The sequence below is a fragment of the Aulonocara stuartgranti genome (assembly GCF_965226115.1).
Source record: "Aulonocara stuartgranti genome assembly, chromosome: 5".
Lineage (NCBI taxonomy): Eukaryota > Metazoa > Chordata > Actinopteri > Cichliformes > Cichlidae > Aulonocara > Aulonocara stuartgranti.
This window is the reverse complement of record NC_138943.1, coordinates 14734112-14758869: the sequence shown is the minus strand read 5'-3', so window position 1 is coordinate 14758869 and position 24758 is coordinate 14734112. Positions and strand designations below refer to the sequence as shown.

General features: G+C 38.6%; 1 protein-coding gene across 6 annotated transcripts in view; it reads right to left on the bottom strand.

Annotated features, from left to right (window-relative positions):
- Positions 1-24057, bottom strand: part of arhgef3 (Rho guanine nucleotide exchange factor (GEF) 3) — a 33458-nt gene extending 9401 nt beyond the window's left edge. For 2 of the 6 annotated variants that reach the window (XR_014276819.1, XM_082533847.1), the window contains exons 1-3: positions 23752-24057; positions 15346-15412; positions 10920-10982 (exon numbers count right to left, since the gene is read on the bottom strand). Coding sequence is in view for 5 of the 6 variants with exons in the window: in XM_082533847.1 (XP_082389973.1) it covers positions 10920-10982; positions 15346-15412; positions 23752-23786 (165 nt within the window). In the remaining variant the exon portion in view is untranslated. Of the gene's footprint in view, positions 1-4191; positions 5005-10919; positions 10983-13356; positions 13899-15345; positions 15413-23751 lie in introns of those variants that run through there. The other 4 variants (XM_082533848.1, XM_082533850.1, XM_082533849.1 and 1 more) reach the window with 4 other exon arrangements.
- Positions 24058-24758: the final 701 nt, after the last annotated feature.

Genomic DNA, 24758 nt, shown 5'->3' with positions numbered 1-24758 from the left:
GGTCACTGTGTGAGACTGGATGATCATGGAGACAAGAGGCTGTTGTGGTTTCATGTAAAGCTTAAATTTAACATGGATTTTGCTTTAGCCAATTATTTTTATAACACTGAAATCCCTACAAATTCATGTATTACGTGTAGCAGCTGATCTCAAAGCGAATGTGGACATCCATGTTAGTTCTATATTATTGAGATTACATGTAGATTGTTGTTTGTAAATAAAAAAAAATAAAAACAATTTTTAGTGCAGTGACACTTTGGAGTCAATGGAATAAGTTTTCAAACATATCTTTAAATAAATTTTCATCAAAGAATGACACTAATAGTGCCTGTCATTGATTACTTTGTCTGAATCAATGAATATACAGCTTGCAAAGACGAAGAATATATATTTATTATTCAATTATTTGGTGTTGATAAACAGCCGTTTTTGCTATCTCGTTATATGCAGTGACATAATGAAGATAAAAAGAGTAAAATTATCATTTCATAATGATAAATGAACAAACATGTATGTATTTTCATATGTGAGCAAAGTTAAAAGCGCTGCAGGACTAGGGCTGTTGATATAACGATATATCGGATGACGATATAAAAACGTCTGTTTCATTTTACGCTATTGTTTGTTTCGTGGTGTCGCAAAATAAACGTTTACGGCAATATTTTTTCATCGTTTTGATGGTCACTGTAGTGGCTATATTAATTTCTTAAAGTTCTCTCTTTCTCTTATATTTAATATAACCACACTATAGACGGACAAGCGCCTGTTTTTATGCGTTGTCTTTAGCAACAACAACGTAAACCTTTCACAATAAAGCTCAAGATCCTGTTGAGACTTTTCAAAATAAACCGCATCATGTGAAAGAGTATGCAAAATATTTACGGATAAGAAGCAAAAAAGAGCCGTCAGGTGCTAAAAAATAAACCTTAGATTCAAACGTTAAGTTACAAATTATGTCTAAAAATATATAGTTTCATGCATCGGTTAAAACACTCAACTCCAGGTACATGACTCTCAGCTGGAAACACTTCACGCAAATCGAGCCGCCGGAGATTCACAGAATTTACAGAAAATGTTAAATTTTTGTGATTTATATCGTTATCGGACGATATCAGGATATGAGATTTTGGTCATATCGCACAGCCCTATGCAGGACTACCAAAAACCGCATAACCATCCCTTTATTAGGTTATTGGCTCAGATTTCTGGGGAAGTTCCCATGATTCACTGACCTTTTCTCCTCTACCTTCCTCTTTTGACTCCCCTTGTGTTTAAATGTTATCATTATCTTTTTCCCCTTTATCCATCTCTTCCCTTTCTCTTCAAAACCCAACTCAACGTCTTTCGAGGTGGTAAAAAATGTAATTAGAATGATTTAAAATAAAATATGATGGGCTGCTTTTCTTGTCATGATGCCTCCAAATATCAACACCACGGGGAGTGAAATTATTTAAAATTCAACTGCATTTGTTCTTTTTCTTGGCTGAAAAAGTACTCCTACAGGTACTTAAATGCATTGGAAAACTGCTGGAGAGGGCTAGATGCTGACAAAAAAACACCAATCCAAATCAGCAATGCAATATCTGTGATACAGGGACACAAAACAAACAACAACCATGTCGAGTCCTTCAATTGTTGGAGAGTTTTTAAGTCTCATTCATCGCAAACAGTGTTTTATATGTTCAGAATAAACTTTACGGTCAAAATGTTTTTGCTCAATTTTAAGTTTTGATGAACATAATGGTTATTTAATGTTTATATTTACTGCAAATTAACTGGAAAAAGACATCTTTATGGCTGCATTTTGTTACAACAAACTACTGAAGGTTGAGTGTAAAGCAGAATCAGCATCACAGCTCGTTTAATAACAATGCACACAGTTAATAATAATAAGCAAAGGTGTCTACATAGGGATGTCACCCCAGCATTCATACTTTATGCTTAATGTTTTAAGTGTGGAAAATATCAGATTTAAGGTATTTCAACATGTTAAATCTCCCAAAAATATTTTTCTATGGCACATGCATTGAGATGCAACCGCTCCATTTTCAGTTTTTATCAGAAGCAGCAGCTTGACCCAAGCTGGATCTCGAAAATAAGATTTAATATGTTGCAAGTGGTAGCTGATTGTTTAATTAAAAATTCATTTAAGCTTAAAAAGGCTTGTTAAAGACTAGGTACTTTTTCACTTGGTTATTTGTAGTCGTAGTAGTGAGTGTGATGGATCTGAGGCTGTAAACAGACAGACTCAAAGCCCTGATTAGGACGGCATCTTGTAAACAATAGGGACACCTGGTGTGCACCTGGAGTTTCTGCAGTGGAAAGGGTACATCTCTTAGTGTGAAACTGCCTCTGGGTTATCTGCACTGAATGGAGACTTACAGTAAATCAGCGTGTTTGTGTGTCTGTGTGTGTGCAGCTCTGCCCGGCAGCTCACTGTCAGCTGACCTACTGGAACACAGGAACCATCAGCTCTCACAGTCAGGAACCAGCTGCCTAAAAATAAATCAACCTCTGAGATAATTTTCTTTTTTCCTTCACCTTTCGATTTAAGTTCACCCCCCAAATCTGGAAATAGAATTTCCACAGTTTTCAACAACTTCTCAAAAAATGATGAGTCAGTGATGAGTCTCTAAAATACTCATGAATCACATGGAAATAAAGTCAGTGTCATTTCCTGGTGAAAGTTATGAGCTTAGATGCATTGCAGCTGTTTCGTGTGGTTTTTTTTGGTTTGTTTGTTTTGTTACAGATTTCAGGTTCAGTTTGGATCATAAACTATCTGCTTATTTGCTTCATGCTCAAGAACTTTCCATTGGACAAACTGTAATGGGTTTTCTGTGGATGATGGTGCTTCAGCTGATTCGAACTGACAGCAATCAATTCAACACAGCTCGTCAGCAGCTGGCTGGTTATTTAATTACAGCAAGTTCACAGCAGGTTGACTCTGGTCTGCAGTTTGAGTCATTGAACTGCAACGTTTGTTCAGTCGTTTGATATAAAGTTCATTGTAAATTAAACAACTGAACAAACGTTGCAGTTCAGGGATTCAAACTGCATTTTTATAGGTCTTTAGTGATACCTAGGCATGACCCCAGACTTTCAGGAAATGAAAATTACTATAAAGAACATTTTTGAGGTGTGTTCATCATAGTTTCACTTCTCGTTTCTTGTTCAGTCTTTTTAGTTTAAAGTAAATGACATTAAATGTAACTAGTGCTGGTTTTGATATTAGTTTGTTGAATTAGACCATATTACATCAGATTAGATCACATTTGATTGATTCACATCAGTCGTGTAATAGAGTAAAGTAGGCCCAATCAGATTACATCATATAAAACCAGAATACAAGTTACTAGATCAGATCAGATTCTGTATATTTCTAATTAATCACTGTACAGATAAGTACATATGTGAATATAAACAAAGTGATAAATACATCATATTTAACATATACTGTGTTGATAAGAAAACTGATGTCACCGATTGGTTGGGGGGGGGGGGGGGGGGGGGCACTATATGTGAGCATGTCTGGTAATAAATTAGACTGGTTAGTATGAAAGTGAAGGTGTTTCAAAAACACAGACACCTGGTAACTACTGCAAAGTAACACATGAATAAAACACTGTGTTAATGCAATCAACTCCACATCAAGCCCTATTATTTTATCATTATTGTACCATCAGATATTCAATGCACTCAAATAAGCAACAGCTCAAACAAGGTTAAAGCGCCCAGTTCATTGACTTCGGTTAGAAGAGATGAGGCCTAACAGCGAGCTATGGTAACTTAATACCATTAGAAAAACATAAATGGTCTAGTTTAAAAAATTAACCCCCTGTGTAGTGCATGAAGGTGGAAATGACGTACAATGTCTTTTATGCTGGGCTTATTTTCTTTGTTTATTTCTGCTGTAACGTTGGGACTCTAATATGACAGTCTATGGGGATTGACTCAGTTTGAAGTCAGCCTCAAGTGGCCAATAGAGGAACTTCAGTTTTGTCACCAGCTTCATTGCCAAGATTTTTTTCATTTGTGAAAATTACAAATGTTAAATGCTACCAAATCAAGAAAAAATGAATACATTTGACTGATGAAAACACACACAAACAAAAGAATCCAATTTATCTCACAAAATTAACACAACTGAATCCAACCAGGCTGAACAGAAGAGTAAATGTTTCATCTTACCTTAACCTCTTTTCCCATGCTGCTGTTTGCCACTGAGCATCCAGAGTTAAACCGCTGTACCAGCAGGCTGAAGGGTCCCTGCCCCGCCACCATACTGCTCACCCCAAAGCCAAGCACACAATCTGAACTATTCCCAGTACCAAGAGAGCGTCCATAAATATTTTCAGACTGGTAGAAAACGCAGAGAGGAAGGGAGTATGAAAGTCGAATGTCCAGAGAGAGACTGAAAACAGCAGAGGGTCCAGAGTGACACTAAAGAGAGTTTGGTACTGTTTTCTCGTATAGACACAAAGTCCAGGAACAATTCAGCTCGCTGTTCTAGCACTGAAGCGATGACTGATACAAGCTGGTAAACCAGAAAGAAAGTGCTATCAGTGGAGTTCCAAGCACAATTCTGGTGTTGGCACAGGTACAGAAAGAGGATAGTCCCCTTAAAACCCCTGGTAATGGTAGCCGTTCAACTAAAAGCCTAATAGCTGTAAAGTAGCTTCAAAGAGTTGACGTAACAGCTCTAAAAAGGCCTGGTGCCACAAGAGTACTGCCAGAGGCAAAATATCCAGTCAGACTCGGTGCTGGCAGTGTTCATAAAGACAAGTTGGCTTTGACCAGAGCTTTTAAACACACCGCTCCGGGAGGGCTTGAGGTTGAGAGCCGAACCATCAGACCCCAAACAAAAGAGTTCAAAAAGAGGCTGGATTTAGTTCTGTTCCCAGAAAATCATACAGGAAAAGTTTAGTCTGCAGTTTAGACCGTGTAGAGCTCTGAATCGTGTAATCCTCTCAGCGGTAGCTGTTCACTCGTCCGCCTTCGCACTCTCTCAGCAGCTAATGCTCTCTCTCTCTCTCTCTGTCACTGGCTCACTTATTCAGTGGCGCTCTCACCCAGTCACTTAAAACTTCCTTCCTTTCTTTATTCTGTACTTTTTCATTTCTCTGCCTGTCCCTTTCCAGTATATATATATATATATATATATATATCTCATAGAGCTCTACTGTGGCCTAGAAATTAAAACAAATTAATAAGCCACATTTGTACACAGTTATTTAAAGAAAAACCCAAACTAATACCCCATTTCCTCCTAAAAAATTAAACTCTAGATATTCGGATATTGAACCAATTGTCTCAGTGCCACAGACACATTGTGTCAAAAGAGCTGGTAGAAGATTTAAAAATATGAAAAGATAATATGAATCCTACAGATAAGACATTTTGTAAATGCACTTAAGGAAATGTATATTGTTTTTCTTGTGTGTATTTAAAATGTGTCATTCCCTGAAAATGTTTTATGCCAGAAAAAGTAAATCTACCTTTAATGTGAAAGAAATGATAATGTAAATTGTATAAGGTTAATATGTATATTATTACTCACATTATCTTTACTCAGTTTATTATTATGTATTTCGATAATCTGGACAAACGTAAATTATGAAATCCCTGACTGGAACTGCTAGTGGTTGTGGGAAGTCCTCATCAGTCAATGCCAGTCTGAAGTATAATTAATAAACAGAGGCCTGCAGCCAAAGCTGTGTCCTGGTTTTAAATTCAATGAGTCAATGTGTTTATTCAGCCCCACTGTGGGGACAAAGAAACACTTTTTTTATTTGTTAAAGCAAGATTTTAAGTTTTTTTTTATTTACTGAATTTTATTTTAAATCAGTAACTCAAATCAATTTGTCCTTCCAACCTTTTTAAATGTGGAGATTTCGCTTTTGCTTTTTCCTTGTTTTTCATCATAAGTCACGGTCAGATCCAGCCTTCCACTAGTTTCTATCCAGTCGGTTTAATGAGTCATACGGGTTCACAGTAAGGTTTTAGTTGTTCCAGAGTCCAAACAGAGGGGACAGGTGAGGCCCGTCCATCCATTCACCACAAGATTACTGTGTTTTACAAATAATATAATTTGCTTTGCCATATTGAAACCACATAATGAGTAATGAGAAGACTTTCAGGGACATCCATCCATCTTTTCTTCTGTCACGTATCCATGTCCAGTCTAAGCACAGACACCCAGACCTTCTCCCGAGCCATCTACTCCAGCTCTTTCAGATGGGTACTGAGCAGAGACATAATCTCTCCAGAGTGTCCTGTGTGGACATGCCTAAAACAACTCACTGAGGATTTATCCTGAAAGAATCCATCTGATTCTCAAACCACCATATCTGGCTCTTTTTAATGTGGAGGAGTAGCAGCTCTACTCTGAGCCCCTCCTAAAACAAAGAGCTACCTCCTCCTGTCTCTAAGGCTGAACTCTGTTCAGAGGAAGCTTATTCTTTCTGACGCTTGTGTCTGTGACATTATTCTTTTAGTCTCTACCTACATCTCATCACCATACCATACATGCGGATAGGAATATAGTAAATCATCCAGTAAATCAACAGCTTAACCTTCACAATCAGCTCTTTCGTCACTACAACAGATCAGTGCAGTGTCTTCATCACTGCAGATGAAGACACTGCACTGGGGTCAACACATCGGTCCATCTCCTCCTCTACTCCACTCTCACTTTTATGAAAAAGTTTCTTTTAATTGTACTGCTTCACTTGATGTTACAGAGAGGATCTTCATCAAGCTTTTCCAGTGCTTAACAAAGAGCTGGGACATCCATCGTTTACTAAAGCATGTTAATGAGCTATATATGTTTATACATCAGCTTGGCTGATCTGATTTGGGTACATTAGGACCCTTGTTATAATCACGGACCACGGTACATCGAAGTTCCAAGAAAAGTAGCTTTAAATAAACACAGACGTCCCGTCTCAGCTGAAAGCAACAAGACATCAGAAAAAGATTGCATCATTCACAGAAGTGTTTTCATTGTTTCCTTTAAAAGCTATGACCGGTATCAGAGTCAGAGCATCAGCGTTGGCCTCCAACACCTCACAGTCTGCTAACAGAAGCTGCTCCCTGTGACTAAGCTCTATTGTCTGTTATTGGGAGGCTTCGTTCGTAGACGCCTAGGGAGGAACTCAAATCAGCCTCGTTCGATCTGTACTGTGACACAGCGACTGCGTCTTTAAACCTTACAGGGATGTGGTGAAGCATTTACAGATGGGAACACTCTTTTTGAATGGTAAAGATTTGAAAACATCGATCAATTATTAACATCTCCTAAAACTAATAAAAAAACATGAAGAATACAGTAAATGGTACTCCACATATGTGCATATTTCAATCAACGTGCACATTTGGACAAGGAAACATTACAATCTTGTGCAACTTTCTTTCCTGTTTCTGCAGTAGAAACCCATCAGATTTAACCCTCAAGCCTCCAAGATAAGTGACAGACTGGGGAATTTTAACAGTCCTGGTTCTGTTTATCACAAACCTTACAATGTAGTGATTTAAAGTAGGAAATATAATGTTAAAAAAAAAACAGATTTCCACAGATTTTTCCATTGTCCAGTTCCTGAAACCTATTACCTGAAAAGTGGCTGTACAAGAATTTAAGTGGTGAAGCACGTATATCTAAACCAGTGTTTCCCAACCTTTTGGAGCCACGGCACATATTTCACATTAGAAAAATCACACGGCACACCACCAAACAAAAATGTCACAAAAAGCAAATTGATAATTTTCCCCTGTGCACATGGCATAGTGGAGTTTGGCTCAGTTTGTCCCTAGTATACCTTTGTTGCTTGCTTCTGACCACTACCCATGCACTACTAGCACTACTCATGCTAGGGCCTTCATCTGGGTCAGAATGTTCTCCAGGACCCTACTTTTTCTTTTCAAACATTTATCTATTGCTATTACGCACTGCGTCGTCTCACAGCATGACTATTATGTATTTGTTTTATTTGTCTTCTTCTGTTTTACTGGCAGTTGGCAACCCATTTAATTAGAGAAGGTAATTGTACTGCCCACTGGTGGAAGAGAATGCTACTCACATCTTTAATCCACGGTTACTAAACCACATCAGTAACTGCTCAATAGTGAATGCCTGTTTTAATTAACAAGTAAAAACAAACAAACATCCAATGCCAAACAGAAACTTCCACAGTAAATGTATTATAATTATAAATGACAGCATCACCCCTTTAACAACTAATTTACATCTAGAGCAGCATTTTTCACAAATAAAATAAAATTAATGGCTATAGCAAATAATTCCAGTTGAATGTTTTAGGTTTGAACAAAGATATTCAATGTCTCTGAGAGGGAAAATCTGATTAGTCATGGTTAAATTGTTATTTATCATTATTATTATTATTAATATTATTATTGTTAATCAAAATATAGTGCCACATTAATTATTAATAAAGGAATAAATCTTTACTTTAATGTCTGTTTACATCGATTACACTTCAGTGCTTTTAATCCTGTTTGGGGTTTTTAAAAAAAATTTTTTTACTTTTTGTGAATTTTTCACAGCACTTACCTTTTGTATTTAAAAAAAAGGTCTGCATATTGTTTTTATTTTATTTTGTAATTATGTAGTCAGAAGTAGTCACATTTTATTAAATCTTAAAAGTTTTAAATGCATTTGTGAGTATGTGGGCTGTGCCAATCAATTCAGGTAAAAATATTTGAAAACTGTCCTAAAATAAATAGATGTTATAAAGTTATTAATCTGCAGTAAATGTTTCCTAAACAGATGAACTGATAAAATATAATAATTCCCAGTGAATGAATCTTTACTGATCTCCACTCTGAAAACAGACAGTTGCTCAGGAGGGTTAAATTATTGATGTAAAGCACGTTTCCCGGTGGTCCTTACACGTGTCTTTTAAATCAGATAAAGTGGTCTCTGGGTCCTGGAGTTTGAGTAAGAAAACAATACAAGTGTGTGTGATTCACTGAGCGACAGCACAGAAACAATAGAGTGTAATTCATTCCAGCTTCAGTATCTGCCAGCGCCGGTTTGAACAAAGTAAGACTGATGGTGTGTTTGGGTCTGTTTGTCCCCCTGGAGCCGCTGGAGTGTGCTGAACAGGCTGGACATCCTGTGTTAGACCGAGCAGAGGAGGAAACGCCCAGGAAGGAACAGGCTCCTGGCAGAAGGCTAAAAATACAGGAGGAGGGGCCCAACATAAGGGCCGGGGGCCGTTAATTTGTCTTCTCCTCTCTAAATGAATTTAGTTTTTAGGTTACCTATCAGCCCCCCAGCAAACCTGAATTGGACAGAGGGGATGCTCTAAGAGGAACATTTTTCTTTTCAGAGTTTATACGTGCAATCAAATTTCTGATGAGAAAAATATCTGTTAAAAGCAGGAAAATACTTTTAATTTCTGTTTTTCTGTGATCTCTGGAATAAACACTGTATCACCACATCATCTCTAACTCGTTGTGGCAGAAAGCCTGAGGTTTCGTCCTATTAAAAGGGAGTTTTTCCTTCCCACTGTCGCCAAGTGCGTGCTCAACGGTGGTCATTTGATTGTTTGAGTTTTCTCTATATAATTGTTGGGTCTCTAACTTACAATCTTAAGGGCCTTGAGGTGACTGCTGTTGTGATTTGGTCAAATACTTTTAAGAAACTTAATTCAATATTACTTTTTTATAGATATAATTACTTTCCCACAGTGTATACTGAAGGTTTTGTGGTATAATATTTACAGATACAGATTTCCAGCTGTATTCTTTTATTCTCTTATATAGGGATGCATGTCATAGAACTCCTATAATTTTACAGAGGCATTAAACGTTCTATTTTAATTAAGTAATCAGTTTGCAAGGGGTGACCAATAAGAAGAAAGTTGGTGTAAAGAGGAGGAGCTAAACTGTCACTGTTGCAGACAGTTAATGAATTGAGCCCAAATAAGATAAATGAGGATTATTTTCAAACCGTAAACAAGCCAAGCTACTCTGGTAGAATGTGAGATTAAATGTATGAGGTACTCTTTGTCTTAGAGACTGCGGCTGATTTCAGTGACTGCCAAAAACTACTCACCAACCGGTGGCTAGTGGTTTCTGGCAGCCACTGAAATCAGCTACAAAGATGGTGCTGCATCAAAAACTTTCTTGTGAATACTTCAGTCGCTAGCAGATTGCTGCTGGTATATAGTTTTCATGGAAGATGCTGATGTTTTTCTACAAACACGAGCAACTCCAGGCCAAGTGGCAGTGAAACTCAAAAAAGGTCATCTCTGCAGTCAACATATTTCAAAAGGCACAGCTTATACTTTGAATGCAAACATTCCCAGTTTCTGGTCTGTGTCACACTTGTCACAGTTTCACTACAGATAGTCTTGTTTTAATTAAGGTTCAACCCTTAAGGAAGAACAATGTCTCCGTTTTTGATTGTGCACAAGTGCATGACGGCATAAAAGCAAAGAAATCAGTTTAACATCAGAGAAAAATCTGACAATTGTAGGAAAATATGGACATTTTTTTATCTGATTCTGTGGATAAAACCATTAAAATGCCTTGTGTTAAGTTTTCTGTCCTCAAGTTAGAAACTGAAATCAGTTGGCATTTTAAATCAAATGACGAAAGTTAGGTCTCTCATGTACAGGCCATGCAACAGCTTCCTGATTAGAAGGTCACATGTACCGCCTCCTTTGTGTTCTGCATAAGAGGATAATGGAGACAAATACAGCCGAACACTTCCTGAGTGGTAGGACATCATCATTTTGTTAGCTTAAGGTTTTTTTTTAGGTTTTTTAGGTCATATTTTAAATGTGTGAAAACGCTGCCCACACAATGAGGAAGGCAGAGCTTTTCACAAACACATCATTATTATTTAAACAAGAGTAGAGTTTGACACACGCTTGAAGAGGAGCTGAACTCACATTGATTTCCAGACTGCAGAGACTGAGGGAGTCGGCATCTCTGTTGGCCTGTTTCCTCTTCTTCTGCAAAACACAAACAGAATAAAAAACATCAGCGAGAGAGAGCAGGTGTTGATTTTAAGAAGTACGCTTCAAATTTGTTTATATTTTTATTAAATCAGATTACATTCAGAAATGTGAAAGTCGAGTTTTTGTGATGGATCCCAACCGCAACTTTTTAGCTCACTGTTCTGGTTGCAGCTTGCAATCATTTGTGACTTATTTTTCAATAAATTACTATAAATTAAAATATTTTAATACAAAAAAAGCAAGCAGGAAAAAAAAATCTGTTCAGTTTAATTGTTCAAATTATTTTTGTCTTATTTCGATCAATCTGGAGAGGAGATTTTAGCATTTTTCATCATTAAATAGTGTCTGAAGAACTTCTCTGGCTAACCTCTAACTCAACACAGAGTCGAATAGTAACCTGTAAGTATCCTGAGAGGAAAAACTTACAGCAAATGACCAAGAATAATAATAATAAGAAATTTCTCTGCTCAAGTCCGCTCAGATATCAACATTTCAGTAAGTTGTTACCCATCAGATAAACTCTGAGTTTAATTTACCCAGATTATAATGAATGAAAATAACATGCAAAAACATTTCAACCCTTAACAAAATATTGTGTTATATCTCTTTTCCGCATTTGTACAGGTTAAGGCTCAGTCATGGGGGGGTCACCAGACAAGAGGAGGGAACTGTGCTCTAATTTCAAAGCTAAGCAGTTTAAGTGGTGTTAAGAGGTGAACAATATAACAAGAAGTCCCTTGTTTCCTTTCCTTTGAGAGTAGTTTAGTCTGAATGAGATTTAAATGGAATAGATGCTTTTTCTATTAAACAATGGACACAATCTTAACTCAAATCTCTGTGGATCCTGATTGGGAGTTCCTGCTTCTGTTGGAGAAAGGAGAGCATGTCCAGTAAATCCATAGATTTTCCAGGTGATGGAAAAATGATTCCAGATGGAGTTAGACTCCTTAAAAAGTGGGACAGGAAGCCTTAATGTGTGTCATGAAAGAGGCCTACAAAGATGGACGTGGTCTACCAATGGCTTGTAAGGTCCAGTAACATCTCGAGATAAGCACTTTTGACCTCTTAGGCTACGTCACACTGCAGGCGAAAGCGCATAAAATCCGACTTTTTTGACCCTAAACGACCCATATCCGATCATGGTACGACAGTGTGAACAGCACAGATCTGATCTGGGTCACTTTCGTATGTGGTACTGAATCCAACACATATCTGATGTTTTAGAAAGTGACTGCTGTTTGAACGGTCATGTCGCATTAAATCCATCTTTTACGTCACTGACACAAGACAGACCCCAAATAGCGCCGGAGAAGCGCCCGAGAAGACATCGCGAACGCTTCCTGGTCATCCAGTGTAGATATTAGTGAAACTGTTGGGAAGACAACGTTGGAGAAACGTGAACATTTTATTTGTACTGTATAATCTGCAGATTGTGACAGAAATCTGCAACTATCCTTTGAAGCACCGCTCCTCTAAAACAGCAACAAGGATAATTATTAGGCCATATCTAAATAACAAAATAACTTTACAACTTAAAGCAAAATTGGGAAACGTAAAGTCCGAAACAAGTCTTTATATTAAGGGCCATCAGTCAAACAATATTGTTTGGTCTGTGTCTAAACAGAGCGCGTTGTGTGTGACGTCTTCTCTTGTGCATGCGGGCCGCTTTGAGGGTTCACACTAGAGCGCGTTTCCTGTCACATTTTATTTGTAGTGTGAACAAGCAGACAAAAAAAATCGGATTTGATCAAAAAAATCAGAATTGAACATTAAGACCTGCAGTGTGAACGTGGGCTTTGACTTTGTAAATCACAAAATCCCCCACACGTGATGGGGACCTGACTGTGAACCTGACTTGTTTATAACAAAGAAAAGCACACCATGCTTGAGCATCTTGTCATATCGAATAAGAAACATAAATAGATATGTTAAACTCATCATAAAAAGCATTTAGTGATCAAGGAAGTTTAGAACCAGAATTCTTTTTGCAGCCACAACAGTGCCCCACCCGATGGTTATTCAAAAGAATGGTAATTAGAAATGCACGCACTTCTGCACGGGCTTCAATTTTTAGGCCTAAAACCTGACACCATCTTCTATATACAGTCTACTACAAGCTCCTATCAGCTGGACTAGGTGGGGGGCAGGTCCAGCTCCACCCATTCTGACAGCGAGCCCCCACTTTGTTTTTCCCAAAAGTGCTGGAAGTAGAAAGGGAACAAACCCAGTGAAATAAACATATCTCAAACTTGTACTTAATAAATATAGAAACATGCACACAAAAAACAAATCCAGAAACATGTCCCCCTTCAGGACGACGTCGGTACTGCAGGTTTTTATCAAAGCGGTTCTGATTCTTCACACTCACCCGATAGTAAACAAACAAACAGCAGCCCATCATCAGGATCAGCTCCTCAAACACACTTGTAATCAACTCTGCAGCTCCTTATCCTCCTCTTTCTTCCTCTCCTCTTCCTCCAGGTCCCTTTCTTTTAACCCCAAAGTCACATTCGCCCTCTTTTCTTTTCTCCTCTTTACATGCTGGTGCTGGACAGCACTCGAAATAATTTCTCCTTTGTTCGTCCCACCTCCTGTGAATCACCTCCTTCACAGTCACATTTTATTTCACCTCTTTTAATTCTGTTAAAGTTCTCCAGGTTCTTGATCCAAAAGCCTCTTATTCTGCACCTCCTCTTCTCTTTTCTGACCTTCTTTTGCCCGCTGCTTCTCTCCGCCTGCGTACTCCTGCTTCACCACCTCAGCCACAGTCTGAGCCTCCTCAGCCTCACCACCTTCCTGAGTGGATCTACAGACCCTCAGGAACAGGAACCCTTTACAATGTATGTGTGTGTGTGTGTGTGTGTGTGTGTGTGTGTGTGTGTGTGTGTGTGTGTGTGTGTGTGTGTGTGTTTGTCTGTCCCCTCGGTTCCCACAGGACAAACAGGAAATGACGGATGTTGGGGGGGAAACAAGACGTCTATAATTAGGAGCTGAAGGAGCACGGTGACAGCAGCAGGACAAACACTTACAAAGACTGATCACTTACATCTATCACACATTATTTTCACACAAAAAAATTAAAAAGTAATTATGAATTTTCTTTCTTTCTTGCCTTTTCAAATTATGTTAAAGGAAATTCTTCATTTTGCAACACAGATATTTTTTTCTTAAAGCATATAATTGAGAGTAAACGACTTAAAAAGTGTGAATCACAAAAAAAAAAATCAAGCAGAGTGGGGCTAAAACTATTAACTGATGAACTGACAGAGAGAAATTCGCTTCCAGCTGTGCTGATCAGCAATGTTTTGCCTAATTATTAAAGGTGAAACAGCTCTAATTTCACTGGTTACACATTCTGCACAGTTCTTGTGTTTATTACAACATACATATTTTTAATGAGAATTCAGCTACAATATTACCAATAAACCCCTGATGGCTTTAAGTGAATCACATTAATCATCGCATAACAGTGCATTGTGTTCTGCTGGGAAACCCTGGGTCCTGGCATTCATGTTGCTGGCACTAACACACAAACACTTCTACAGACCAGCTTGAACTGTGAGTCATGCAAAGCCACTCTAGTAGAGCCAGAGAGCAAAAATATAAAGCTGGAAATGACCATAATAGATCTCCTTTAACATTAAAAACGTAATCACCCGTTTTCTGCCTCATGCAGGAGTCAGCAGTCTAGGCAGAGAGGCCCAGACCTCCTCCACCTTGTCTAGGAAGACAAAATAAGGCACCCACGAGCTCATGGCTCGTGGGTGTCCTACCAGTTGGACATGCTTGAAACTTCTTATCTAGGAGGCCTCCAGGAGCCATCTGGGTCAGATGCCTCAGTAACCTTAATGTGGCGAAATGTCCAAAGCTAAACCCAGACACACACAATGAATCTGAAGCTGGTCGTGTCTCCCAAGGCAAAGTGACTTGTTTTTGTGTTTTTTTTTAAAATTAATTTAGTGATTATTACTAGAGGATTGTGGTTCTTGTGTATTGTTTACCAGGTTTCCCAGTAGGGACAATAACAAATTACTGAATTAAGCTGAACTGAACCAAATAGCCTAAATGTGCAAATGTGGGGCTTCAAAACGGGACTTTTGTGTGATGTTTAAAATAATGTCCTTATCTCCAAACCTCAAAACATAAAAATCAAATAAAGAAAAGGTAAAATCACATAACTTAGGTGAGACACAGCTTGCTGCTTTTTTTTGTCTTGTTTTGTTTTTTTGCTGCATTTGTTTTGTTTTTTCATTATGGACTTTGGCAAATCCTGTGTTATATAATAATGGAGTCACAGCACAGTTACTGTAACGCAGGGAATAACATGACTAAGTTCATGTGTGGGAATTGTTCTTACCCCTCTGAGGGTCCAGCCATCAGGAGAGAGGAGAGAGAAGGAGGATGTTTTCCTCTGCCGCTTCGACCTGAAGGAAGAAAAGGAGGAAGGAAGACAGACCGATGAGGAGAGGAGAGAAGCAATAAAGGATGAAAGGAACATGATAGCATGCTGTTACCTCAAACAATAACTAAAAGAAGAAAAAAAGATTTTCAATTTGCTTTTCAATTACTGTTTTATTTATTTATTTATTTTTTTTAATAACTTAACTAGGATTTAAAAACTTTTAAAAAAATACAGAAATTAAAAAGTGAGCAGTATTGAAAGCTGAGTTATTTCATTGCACAGTTAGCAACAGAAGATTAAGTGAAAACTAATCTTCATACTTGATGAAAATTAAGTTAATTTTTTTTAAGGTTTGGCTTTTTAACTATGCAGATTGTCACGAAGAGTAAAGGAGGCAAGCCTTCAAAGGTGTGTAAAATATGAAGTGGGCAGAGCTCCACCAGGTGGTTTCTCAAAGTCACTACACCCACGACCTTTTACCCAGTGCAAAATTTGTGTGAAGATCTTTTAGGTGATAATTTTGTGTAAGTTCGGTTAAATTCTTTACTGACCGTTAAATCTTATGAATTTTGAACAGATAAAGGAATGAAGGCGCTCTGGCATGGCTTAGCCTCCATCAGAGTTAACAAAGCTTGGCTTCCATTTATGTGTATGAGGCCGGACATCACTGCTTTTAAAGAAAATACAGGATATTTGTACTTCATTTGTTTTTATTATGGATATCAAACTTTTAAGGTAAGCAGATTATTTGTTTAAGTAGTCAGACTTTCAGCAACAGTAACAAATATAACCCACACAAACTCTTTGTGTCACATTTAGTTTGTAGACTAAACTATAAAGCAGCTCCGCTAAACTGACAAAGTGAAATATGGTGTATATTGGCATAAGGTATGTGGAAATAACTGGTGTGAAACTGCAAGTGTGTTTCCTGTCCTTATAACCTGACAGCTTCCCTCCAACCTGAGCTTCTGCAAGTCCTGCAACTGACTGTGCAAAAATTAGAGATTCAACAAAGTAACAGAAATTGTAGCAAAGGCCAACTTCAGCATCTCCCAGAGCCATCCACTTTTATTTACTGTTAATAGCACATTCATCATTTCTAATCTGAACAAAAGGCTTATGAACGCTGGTGAAGCTGCAGAAGAACGAGCAGACAGAGAGGACACAGACAGCCAGAGACAAACATGTTACATCATTAGAGCCTCTCCCTCTTCTGTCTGTGTGACACAGAGAGTGACAGCAGTCCTGCTCTGTTTCCTGGCCTCTCACCCCAGGAAGCTCCTAACTGTGTCTGTGACTTCAGTATCTACCTTCCCTCTGCTGTCAGTGGCACGGTAACTGCTGAAGAGTTCTCTGATTGGATGTTTCTTACTTAAGGTAGAACTCACTTTTAGTCAGTTCTACCTTAAGAATGAGGCTTATGTAAGGCCTGTGTGGCTCTCTGATAAACAACTATGACAATAAATGAAGTTACATCCAAACAAAGTTGCTCCAGAAGTTCTTGTTTCACACTAAAAAATACAGACTGGTTTGATAAAACAAGAGCAGCTTTGTATGACTCTCAGATCAGTACAATAATCATTCTTAAAAGGCTTTTATCTGAAATAAGCTGCTGTAAACGAACTTTGTAAACGCAAAAATTACTTCGGTTATGCTGACCTCACTATGAGAAACTTTGGCCATGTATGTATGTATGAACATCCATCACTGTGAAACTCCTAAAGAAAAACTAAAGAAAAGCATAACAGGTCCACTTTATTATTGAAAAATAACTTCATCGGGGTGTCTCATATAATCCTGTCTTGTCAGATGCTGACCGTGTCTCACACAATGTCCACATTAGGAAGTTTTGGAGGGTGCCGGTGGCGTAAATATCAGGTTTATGAGCCTGCTTGGACATTAATGTTTTTGCACTTGGTTTGACCTGCTTTTTCTACTTTGATTTTCACTCGCTGTCTAGATTTAAGTACTAAAGCTGTTAGGAGAAGATCCTTGTTTGGGTTTAAATACATCCCACTCACCAGTAACCCTTTGTGTTGAACAATGACTAGCTGGGAATGACATCTTTGTCTCATTATGCCATAACCCAGTGCCAACTTCTCCCAACAGATGACGCACTCGGGCTGAGGGACGCGCAGTTTTTTCCCCTCTTTTTTCTTTAGATGGTAGACCATTTGTGCTGGTGGTTCATTGTGATTTGATTCACAGAAAAAAAGTGATCATTCCCCCACCTCAGAAGTGATCCCCTTCTCTAACAGAGACTTTGATGTGTAACTCTGTAATAATTCCCACCATCTGGCATCTGCCACAAAGCCTACAAAATATTGATATCATAAATTAAAACCTCATTCACTGTTTTAGATGGTGATTGGATGGTGTTTTAGAGGATGAAACAGGTCTGAATTGGAAAACAGTGAGCAGCTGTAAAACAATAAGATGCAAATGTGTTTACACACAGTGTATGGTGGCAGATTGTTCAGCGATTGCTGCTTTTTCTCAGCTTTCTGTTGCTTCTTCATTGTGTTTTATGACAATTTTCTAACAATGACATGGATGGATCTGAAGTTACAGACGCTACCAGGCATCAGTATTTGTTTTGTTTTTTTAATCAATAGACCAAAAAACAATTTCTGTCTCATCATGGCTCTAAAGTGTGTGTGTGTGTGTGTGTGTGTGTGTGTGTGTGTGTGTGTGTGTGTGTGTGTGTGTGTGTGTTTGCCTTTATGTGTGTGACTCATTCATTCCTGGGAGTTGCAGGGCTTTTTCCAATAGTGCAAACCATCCCACCCTGGATGAACTCACACACATGCACACGCACGCACACTTGCACACAGAGTTCTGTTTCCATCACTTCAGAGGACATTATGCCGACTTGAATACATGTATTATAACCCTTAATCTAACCTTAAACCTTAAAATGTTTTAAACTCATTTTTTTTCCCAAGAGGGAGGTGACGTGGTTGAACTCTCCTGCTGAGGAGATCAGAGGTGTGTTTGGCTACACGCACCTCCAGTCTTTCCCTGCCTGTTCTCCTGGTAAATCTTTTATCCACTCATCTGTTTTTAATATCACTTTCTCAGCAAACATTCAGTTTTCAGACTAAAACAGGGCACTATGCTCAAGGGGAGGCTAGCTGTAGTGAGACTAACTGTGGGAGTCATTTTGGAGTTTTACATTGTTCTGTTCTGTTGTTGTCATCATTAATAAACATGCAGATATGAAACTATCTGCAAATCAGTGGACTATTTAGGAGAGGTCCATGAAGTGGTATCAATCTCAAATGTCAAACCAAATCTTTCATTCTTTGTGCTGCTTCCACTTCCGTCAGCACTATAATCACAAAACACAGCTCAGGCACAAAAACGTCTCATGAAACCAGCAGAGCGGCGTGCAGTGTGGGTAGGAACAATTATGTCTAAATGACAGACAAAAAATGTCACCTGAACAACATCTTGCATTGTCCCTTGAAAGCAGCAGAACCACATTTCTCCAGAGATTAACTCCCCACACCCAGTTCATCATCTGTTTTATGACTCTTGAGAAGCATTTCAGACATAGCAAAAGTGGTTAAAATACATTACACAGTGTCAGCCTGTTTTAGTTAGACAGCTGATAAACTCATTGTAAAGTACCCGCCAACACCAATCTGCCAAACTTTTCTATATTTCTATATAACGAGTGAGAAATTTCTCTCTGTTGGACTGAACCAGAGCTGAAAGTACTGCACAAATAGGACTGTACTGAGTTCATATCATTCATCCCTTTTTCATTACTTAGAAAAAGTACAAACAATCTTAAATAAATAAATAAATGATTAAATGAATTTTAAAAAGTTGACCAAATTTAGCTTTTACCTACCTAAAAGTAAAATCTTATTGTATGGAAACCATGAATACAGAAATGAACAAATAGACCATTACAAGGAAAAGCTAGGAAAAAATGTTTTAAAGAAAAGATGAAAAATTATGAGAATTTCAAGCACTAAAAAGAAAAAATGCAAACTGCAAACGCACATAAACCACATGTACACATTCTCTTTAACATCTCTTTTGATTTGCGAGTCCAACTTCTGGAATGGGAAGGCTCTCACGGGTGCCCAGGTGCCCGTTGTATCATTATTAAATGTTAATTCTATCTACAGAATTTATTTCTAAATTATATCAACAGAGGTACATCCCATGAGCTGCATAATTAGCAGCTTAATGGGAGTAATCAGTCATTGTCTAAATGTTCAGCTTTCGCAATACAAATGCAGCAGCATTGCATGTGTCTTTGTGTACGGACAGAAAGTTTTCGGTCTCTATGAGCTTCGGAGAAATCATTGAAAGTTCCACGCGAGCAGTAGAAGTTAGTGGTATTCAAACCACACAGGAGAACTGTGACTATTATCACATAACAATCACCAATGTGGCGAAAACAAGTATCAAAGCAGCAGTTAATCATTTGACAGTCAGCCTTTTATGGACCCCTGAAATGTGGAGAAACTTGAGTTACTACACGTACAAGTAACTACAGAACACATTTGCGTATGATTCATAATATTGCTGAAGCCCCAAAGGCAGAATTCCTGCATACAAGAAAGATCTGCCTATCCCACAGAAGAAATGCAGGTTGTATTTACTGCATGCTTTGTTACTAAAACTTTGTGTGTGTAGGTGTTACATCTAAAAACTTGTGTATGGAAGGTCTTTCAGTGTCTTTTTATTAAGCAGGACGAGACTTCCAGGTGTGATGTTTGTTATTTACAAATGATCATGGAAGCTACATCCATCTTTTAAATACAGTATATGATGAACCCAACCACGAGGGGGCCACAAGCCTGTGTACCCCTACTGCCGGTCCCAAGCTCAGATAAATGGAAAGGGTTGCATCAGGAAAGGCATCCGGCCCAAAATCGTTGCCAAATTGAACATGTGGCTCATAAAAAAATGGCATTTCCATATTGGATTAGTCGGGTTAACAATAACTGCCTCTGGTGCTGTTCGCCAACAAGGAGCTTGTGGAAACTGTGGTACTGATGGCTGAAGACAAAGCAACAGGAGAGGGGGAAGGCATGATAGGAGACCGTGAGAGAGAAGGTAAGGAATGAGTGTGGAGATGAGAGTAGGCTGATATATATGGATATATTGTGTGTACAGGAGACTAGGTGGAAGGGAAGCAAGGTCAGAAGCACTGAAGGAAGATTTAAGCTGTTCTATTATGGTGTAGATAGGAAGAGGAATGGAGCAGAGGCAATCTTGTAGGAAATGTATATGACGGTGCTGTGGGGGTGAAGAGAATGCCAGACAGGATCACAAGTGTGAGGCTTGAAATATTCAGTTCCATTTCAATTCAATTTTATTTATACAGCACCAAATCACAACAACAGTCTCCTCAAGGCACTTTATATTGTAAGGTAGACCCTACAATAACACATACAGAGAAAAACCCAACAATCATATTACCCCCTATGTGCAAGCACTTTGGCGACAGTGGGAAGGGAAAACTCCCTTTTAAATAGAAGGGGTGATGTTGAATGCTGTCAGTGAATATGAGCCACAGGCTGGATGTCAGCAGAGAAAGACTGTTGATTAAAGTAGACTTCAATTGACATAAAAGCAAAGGGACCATAGGTGATGAGGAGGTGATGAGAAGGTAGGTTAGGTATGGCGTCAAATAGAGAAAGGCAGAAAAACACAAATGGTGGTGGATTTTGAAAAAGGATGGAAATGGCTGTGGCAAATATCCGCTTCAAGAAGAGGGAGGAACATCGAGTGACATAAAAGAATGGAGGAAGGTGCGGGCAGGTGGACAACAGCTTATGCAGAAGGTGCCATTTAAAGACACAGGAGACTGTGAGATGGTGTCAGGGGAGACTGTAGCAAAACAGCACTGGATAACAGTCTGTAGGATTACTTTGGAAATCAAAAAGAGGAAGTGAGTGAAGACAGAGGCTGAAAGTTGTAGTTAAGAGTTACAAGAAGAGTGTGAAAGTACAGCTGTAGTGCTGAGAGAAACTTCCAGAAAGGTATCTGATGTATCCTCTGGACAGAGGCTTGCTCTGGAAATAAGAAAGGGACTGAAATTCAGCAGAAATAAAGCATAATACATGTGTACAAGTGAGTGGGAGGCAGATGAAACAGTGAAGTAACAGTGAAGCTGTGAGGAATAAACACTTGAGATCAACCATCCAAAGCAATGGACAGAGCACAAGAGAGCTGTAGAAGAGAGTGGAGGCAGTGTGGAGCAGCTGTGACAGAATGATGGCAGCAAGAAAGAAAGGGAAGGTTTACAAGACAAGTGAGTGAGGCCTGCTATGACGTATGGTTTGGACACAGTGACAATGACCAAAAGATAGGACGCCGAGCTGAACATGTTAAGATCTTCACTGGCAGTGACTAGATTGGACAAGGTTAGAAATGAGAACATCAGAGGCACCACTCAGGGTGAACCGAGTGAGTGAAATGAGTTTTGAGGAGGGATAGTGGATATACTACTCAAGCAATGTTGAAGACAGAGCTACCAGTCAGAGGAAGAAGAGGAAGACCAAGAGAAGACTCATGGATGTAGTGAAGAAGGGGATGCTAGGGATAAGGTGGGACTACCTTTAGTCACAGCAGAAGAAGAAAAACTACAGTCTATGATGAATGCCAGTTAGAGATCACCAGTGGGTAAAATTTTTCAATGCTATACTGTCTTAATTTTAAAATTCCCAATGGATGAGAGCATGAAAATGACCGTGGTGGAACATATCTCAAGTACTTTTTGTTTATTTAAATATTTCTATGCTACACTAATATTTTAGTTTGTACTCTATAACTTATCTAAAACCTTTAGCTAGTTATAATTTTGAAGTTACTGAAAGGTGATAAATTATCCTGTATTTATATGGATGAAGTAGCATCCAGGATATTCAAATAATCTCTCACTGCAGCAATAAAGTGACTTTTTTTTCAGTGATTATGCTACGATCCTCATACTCAGTCATTTTAATTTATATATAACGTTTGTACTTTACATATATGACGTAAATACTTCTACCATTTCAAATGTTTAAAGTCTTTATGAAGCACCAAATTCCAAATATAACACATCTGTATGAGGGCACAGGGCGGCTAATGTTAAAACTCAGACACTGACTTCTACGCTGTGTTTACTGCCTGCCTCACAGAGTAGGACACCTGCACCAAATATGGTTATGGAAGTATAATTTTGTGAGCAGAAGATTTTTTTTAAAAGCTTGTTTTAGAGCAACTTCTGATTTGAGCTCCCAATGAACAGCTAAATTAGAAGTTAGTTCAGCTGATACTTATAAAAAAAATAACTGTCCAAATAGAGAGGCTTGCTTCTAGAAGGACTATGAATCCACACCGCCACACTGAATCCGAAGAGAAGCAGCTCTCCATCCTTCAGAGACTCGCTCCACCTTCTGGTTTGATATTTGTGGAGTGGGATTCGCACAGCAGCGGGATAATGAGGCCCAAACACACATCAAAGCCTTGAAGAACTACTTAAAAACCAAAGTAGGCGTCCCAGCAAACATGAATTTCCCTGCAATCACATGATCTCAACCTCACTGAACATTTATGAAGACCGAGGAAGTTCTTTATGAGATCATCCTGGAGCAGCGTGGGTAAACACCAGCTTCAACAAATGCTATTTTGCATTTAAGTAACCAAAACTAACACGAACTAGCATAACATCACATCACTCCAGAGCTTCAGCTGCTAATTCAACAGTATCAGAAAACTGTGACTTAAACAGCAAACAAACATCAGCTCACACCAAACTGTCAGAGAGGCTAACTGTCTGCAGAAGGCTGTTTATCTGAAATGTACTGTGTGGTACAGGTTAAAATCATAGCAAGGGCCTCAAGGACAGAAGCCAGTGTGTGTGTGTGTGTATTCCTTTTTGCTAGCACTAGCTTGAGTTTTACAGCTTGGGAAAACAGAGATCCTGTCTTTTGGTGCTTGAAAGCTTTCTTTTATGGCTCAGAATTGAATGAGGTGAATGAGGTCCAGGTTAAGTTCAGGGGTAAGGCTCGGAGTCCTCACAGAGATAGACTTTGAGTCTTGTGTGTGTTGTGTGTGTGTGTTTGCACAAGCTATAAGTCACCCTCATGCAAACTTGTGACTCATGAAGCAGCAATAAAAACCTCTTTCTTTCAGTTTTTTCTCTCTTTGGTAGACTGACTGCCTCTTCAGAGTCTCTTGACTTTAAATCTTCCACATGTATAATAACACCTTATAATTAAACACACACCGGCAGTGATAGGGTTAATCATAGAATTGCATGTCTTTCCCCGAAACTTTTAATACATTTTCTTTACCAAAAAACTTCAGAAAAAACGTCTCAAGCTTCACAGAGGAGCTTCCCCTCACCTCGAACCCCGCTGACATCCATCACCTGCCTGCATCGGACTGCAGCTCCTCCCAACGAGCCGAAAACAAACCCTCTTTAAAAAAAAAAAAAAAAAACCAACAAAAAAACCCCTGATTAAACAAAAACAGCAGTCGGATCAGCTGCTTCAGTGAGTTTAGCTCTTCCAGTGAGTGAAAACAAAAGTTTCTTCTTAAAATAAATGAAAGTCCAGCTTCAGTGCGAAGATTTGTGCCGGATAACAACCTGAGAGCGATAAATCCTTCCTTTTTCTGTACAGCCGAGTCTGAGCAGCGCCTTCCTTCGAACCTCGCCTTCAAAATAAAAGCATGGGTTGACTTTGAAGATAAAATGAGATATTACTCAAGATCTTACTCACATTTAACATTAACATATTAAATGTGTTTTAGAATGCATTGAGGAAAAATTGAAAAACAGAGACTATCAAGAACAAATAGTTTAACATTTGTTGTAATGCAAAGTAGTATTATGCATTTCCAGATCAGGCTTATTTTTATTCTACAGTAGCTTTGCATGATTCAGTCAAAAAAAAAAAAAAAAAAAAGACTCTGCTCCTTGGTTGCAGCACCACAAATCCTCTCAAACAAGCTGTATTAGTTCTTCCACCTTTACACCAATTTTCTCCTGACTGGATGATACTCACTCATAAAAACAGAGGTTTGAGCAGCAGGTGGGTGGAGCTTCTATGCCAAAGATGACCATATTATATCTGCTCTCTATGACCTCATACATATCCAAAAGTTCAAACTAGAGGTGGGCAGAATAATCCAAATGTTTATATTATCAATAGCAAAGTTGGTATTGTTATCGGACTGATATTAGTGCAATAGAATTGATACTTTTGTTTCCTCCAAGCTTTCAGTATGTAGCCTACTGAATTCTCAAATCTTTTTTAAATTAATTGTTAATCATCTCTAAACCATGCCAGGGTTTAAGCTTTTATTCTGAAAATAAAAGCAGGCTGTTTGTAGAACATCTGAGTTTTAGT